The sequence below is a fragment of the Poecilia mexicana genome, unplaced genomic scaffold (genome assembly GCF_051168715.1).
Source record: "Poecilia mexicana isolate PSO_F unplaced genomic scaffold, ASM5116871v1 scaffold_21, whole genome shotgun sequence".
NCBI lineage: Eukaryota > Metazoa > Chordata > Actinopteri > Cyprinodontiformes > Poeciliidae > Poecilia > Poecilia mexicana.
Window position 1 is genome coordinate 21,391,105 of NW_028263390.1, and position 4,977 is coordinate 21,396,081.

At 36.9% G+C, this 4,977-nt stretch overlaps 1 protein-coding gene across 2 annotated transcripts; it reads left to right on the plus strand.

Moving 5' to 3' along the window:
* Positions 1 to 578: 578 nt before the first annotated feature.
* Positions 579 to 3,949, plus strand: gpr31 (G protein-coupled receptor 31). 2 transcript variants are annotated; one of them, XM_088002079.1, is made up of 3 exons: positions 579 to 880; positions 980 to 1,530; positions 1,892 to 3,949. In XM_088002079.1, exons 2-3 carry the CDS (start codon positions 982 to 984, stop codon positions 2,360 to 2,362), a joined length of 1,020 nt encoding a protein of 339 aa, XP_087858205.1. In that variant the 5' UTR covers positions 579 to 880; positions 980 to 981; the 3' UTR covers positions 2,363 to 3,949. The 2 variants fall into 2 exon arrangements, with proteins under 2 accessions (XP_087858205.1, XP_087858204.1); XM_088002078.1 differs by having other exon boundaries at positions 579 to 1,530.
* Positions 3,950 to 4,977: the final 1,028 nt, after the last annotated feature.

The window sequence follows — 4,977 nt, forward strand, 5'->3', positions numbered from 1 at the left end:
GTTTGCCTGAGTAAGAATAAACTCAAATGGAGTCTAAAAGTAATTTTCGTCTTTCAGAATTACATGATGATGATTTGTTTTCCTGTTTCAGGCTGGCAAAAGATGATTAATACCAACATTATTACTAGAATTAAAGAAACAAAGATTTGGGTATGTCCACACTATCTGGAGTGATTTCATCATCTAAATTTCACCTTTAGGTCTGGGAAGAGGCCCCACTCTGAACCAGACCTTGACCTCATATTTCAATCTGCAACATTGTCTGGACTTATTGCAGGAGTAGAAAAGACGTTCAAAGCATGCAGACTTTGAGGCCCAAAGGCAACCCTCCATTTCTTATGCATTAAAGAAATGTGAATTAAAGAAGTGACATGCTCTGCTGGAAGGTGAAATGCTTTTTTTCTGCTCCAGCTGGCTTTCAAATTAGGTCAAGTTAACGTGTCTTGACACGACTCCTACTTCGACTTGTCAAAGCTTCACAAGTTTCCAGTTGGGCATTCAGGAATCCAAGCACTGTGAAGTTTTGTTTTATATGCAACCAGGTTTTGTTTAGCCCCTCTAACAGAAGCAGAACTATGAATGTTTTTTAAGATTTCGCAAACTGGTCCAGAAGTGGAAAAGCAGCTGATGACTCACCTCCTCAGGCAATAAGGAGGAGCCACAGATTCAGGAGAGCAAAAACTCAGAGGGAACGCTGCTCATTTGACCTGAACTACTGCGAGAAAGGCTTCCAGCGCAGATCCTGTCGCACAGAGCAGGACAGACACTTTTTAAAACACGATTTTTTACACACACCAGGACTGAAACCAGAGCTCAGAACCATAACAAAGGCAAAGAAGAAACTTGTTCAACAGGATTTGTCTGTTGTTTGGAGGCTAAGGTTTGATCTACCAGCTGATCTCAACATTTATGGAACAATTTGTTCTTCAGTTTTAGGGAGTAACTGTTTTCTACATCTCTGCTATTTTCTTATTTGCAGACATGACTTTAAATACTGCATCAAACAGCAACTGTCCTGTTGATAACAAGGATCTGTATAAGTTCTACGCAGCTGTGATGATTGTGATTTTTATCTTGGCTTTGCCTCTGAATGCATCAGTCCTTCACCTCTTCATATTCAAGCTCAAGTTCTGGAAATCCAACAGCAACATCATTTTCCTCTTCAACCTGGTGCTGGCTGACATTCTGCTGCTGATCTGTTTACCAATCGAGGCTCATAGCTTCATTAATGAACAAAGGAGGAGCGAGGATAAGTTCATCTGCAAAGGGATGCTGTTTATGTTGTTTTTAAATCGTGGTGCCAGCATTGCATTCCTAACGGTGATCTCTATCGATCGATATTATAACGTGGTGCATCCAGGCAGAAAAAACCTCCTGAAGGCTCTGAAGAAATCTCCCTACATCTCGATATTCATCTGGGTGTTGCTTCTGCCTCTCACCATTCCCACCATGATGAGGAACTTTGACTGCTGCAACAGCCTCGACAACGATAACACGACTAACACGGACAATAAGACGTCTTGGGAGGCGGTAAGGCTCTTTTCTTGTTTGCATCACCAGTGTGAAATGGGAAAAACATAGAAAATGTGATTCATAAAAGGTCTATGAAATCTTACATTGAAACTCTTTTGCAACCAGTTTACCTCTGTTGTAGGAAAAAGAGTCACAGCTTATGACAGTATTGCAATAAGTTCTGATGATACTTTTCAGTATCATCTCGGTTATACAATGCAATAATTTAATTTGAAAATAAGGAAATGAGTCAATCATTTGGCTGAGAGTCTTGGGAAAGTTTGTCAAGCTACTGGCTGATTTTTTTTAATGAACATTCTGTTGGGTTGTTGGTGTTTATGACAATCTAAGTTTGTTTTTCGTTTTATTACTTTTCCAGAAAACTGAGAACATAGTCAGAGAGGCAGTTTTCTTCACCCAGATCCTTATTCCCTTCATCATCCTGGTCTACTGCACCGTTCGCATCGTCAATCGACTGAAGAAGAAAACCGTTGGGAATAAGACAAAGCTAAGGAGAGCGGTCCTCCTCGTGACCGCCGTCATGGTGGTTTTCTCCTTCTGTTTCCTGCCGTGCACCATCGCCAGGATGGTGCTGCTGTTCTTTAGGGTCAAAGGCCATGCGGATTACAAGGAATATCACGAGCTTAACGCAGAAGCGGTATTTGACGGCCTCATGGTCCTCTCCTACCTGGACTGTCTGCTGGATCCGGTGGTTTACTGCTTCTGTAGCACCAAGTTTAAAGCACTTTATGTCTCCAATTACTTATCTTTTTGCGTTAAAGAAACCCCGGAGCAAATCAGCAGCTCAACGGGAAACGCAACACAACCAGAGCGCAACAAAGTCATTTAAAAAAGTGACTGCAAGTTCTGCTGGGTGTTTTTGAGCCGATAGCTGCTGTGCAGCAACCAGACTGACTGTGCCTCGGATACGAGGCCCAAGGAAGGTTTTATGTTAAATCATGCTAAGAAGATCAAAAATATGAGGAATATTTAAATTCATTTTATATCCTAGATGTAAAAAGAAGTGCCAATGTGGTTGTAACTCTAGATTTAAAGCTTCTACTGATGTTGACTTAAGAAGTTCAGTAAGATTTTTTATTGTTTTTTATATTGCCAGTACTTTTTCAAGAGATTTGCGAGTAAAGTATGCACATCTGTTTTTATTTTGTTCTTGAACTGTGAGATGAGTTGCAAAACTCTTTCCTGCTGTCGCATAAAGTGTTGAGAGAATATTTTTATCCTGAAAATCTAAATGCAAGGGTGCTTTGAGTAGCAACCATACTTATGCAATGTGGCTGTAGTGACTGTTTTAGTTGCTAAAGAAAAGTAATTTTGTAATCAAAGTTAAGTTTGTTATCTACCTCTCTTTCTGACATTTACATTCATTTATATGAGATTTGAAGGTTACTATGTGTGATTTTGCTGGGATCTGCTTCACTGTTTTATTTTTGCAGATTTCAACATAAGCACAAAACATGACTTTAAACTTTCCTGAATTACAGCAGAAGTAATGACTCTTCCTTCTTACCTAGAAAGGTGACGTATCCCCTGTGACTGAGTAAGCCCACCTGAATAAACCATCATTTGAATGATATCATTTTTAGTAATACAGGTGAGAAATGATGAGTAAGTTGCTTTGTGTCTGTTTAAAAATAGACTAAAACTCCTATAGATAATCTGTAATCTGCTGTGTCTGACGCTGATATCCATGAGTCACAGCCTTTATGGAATATTCCTCAACTTTCTTCCCAGGATAAACTTTCAACCTCAAGGTCGAAACATGAATCAACCGGCAACAGTTTTAATTCCCTAAAGGTCACACCTGCACTCTTAGACTGGGGAACCATAAAAAGAGTAAATATTGACAAAGAGTCAGATAGTTTCTCCTACTAAACAGTTTGCTGGTATGTGATACTATCCCAAGGTCTATAAGCACATAAAATGTCAACACCATGGAGGCGTGTCTTGTTTACTTCCTCACCTGCCCCATTTCATCCGGATGATAATTGGGGCTTTAACTGCATGCTGGGATTAACTAGAGAATTTCACCTCTTTACTGTATTAATAATTTATTTTTTGTATGAATGCGTCTTATGTGTTCTAAAATAATCTGTTAAATTTATTCTGGGTCGAGTCTTGTTGTGAAAAGTAATCCCATATCATCATGCTGCCACCTCCGTGTTTGGTTGCAGTATATTTTCTGTTTCTGGACCAAACAAACCTTAAACAACTGTGGCCCGAAATGTAAATGTTATGCTTTCTCAGTGCGATCTGTCATTGCTTTTATCACGTCGTAAAATGAACAGTAAATGTCTTCTGCACTGAAATGTGACAAACACTTTGACATCATACATCCAAAGAATGACTTTTGTTTACAAGAGGCATTGTGTAAATACTTATATGCTGTAAATAAAGGTGTATGGTGTAATTTTTCAAATACATTGTTGTTACATTTAATTTCTACTCTCTGCTCCAAATGCAAACATTTAATCTATGTGTATTTTTTCACAAAGAATTAAAGCAAAGATTCAATGTGTGAGTATGAGTGAAATCTACAGACACAATGTGCAAATTATAAATAACCCAACCATCCAATCTCAAGCTAAAACGGGAGAAAACGTCACATATTATTATAACTATTATAACTTTGTGTTGTTTGGTTAGTTTAATCTGTTAAAATGAGAATTAGCAAATCAGAGCTGGTTAAATATTTTAAAATAGAAGGACACACAAATCTCTTGGAGGCAAAAATGTAAATAAATAATACTCTTCAATAACTTGGCTGCACATTCATAAACAGATTATTTTCTGAACAACATTTTTAGTTACATTTTAACATTCAGTTGCTGTTTTTCTTCAGCTTTTTATCAGACATCTTAAGTTAAAGCCAAAACTAACTTCAAGCTGGTCTGAAACAATTAATCAGATTAGTTGTGATTAATCTCTTATTAAAATTATTTAGTAATTGATTAATCATTAACTGGAGACACTCAATTAACGAGACTTTTTAAAAATCTAAAATTAAAAATTAAAAAGACGTTTTTTTTAAAAGAACAACATGGTTAGAGCAGTAATTAATCCAAAACTGTTAAAAAAACACACATTTTTGCATTTAAGATGAAAAGAAAAGGCTCTGTCTGTAAAAATGTTTAGAGCTCAAGTGAGATAGTTTTAGCTTCACTTGGTTCAAATTCTAGATAAAACAAATAAGAATAAATTTTTTGCTGTCCAGTTATTCATCTGAAAAATGACCAACACATCAAAGCTGCACTGTAGTTTCTGAGCTCCACATGCACCCTTTGCTACAAACGATATAGCGCCCTCTAAAGAAATGCTGTGTTACTGCATTTTAGTCAATAAATGTTTATTTTCTTATTTAAAAATTTAATTAAAATTGTTTATTTGCATTTCCTTATGCATTTTTAATATTGTCTAAAATAATATCAAGTGGTTAAAGGAAATACC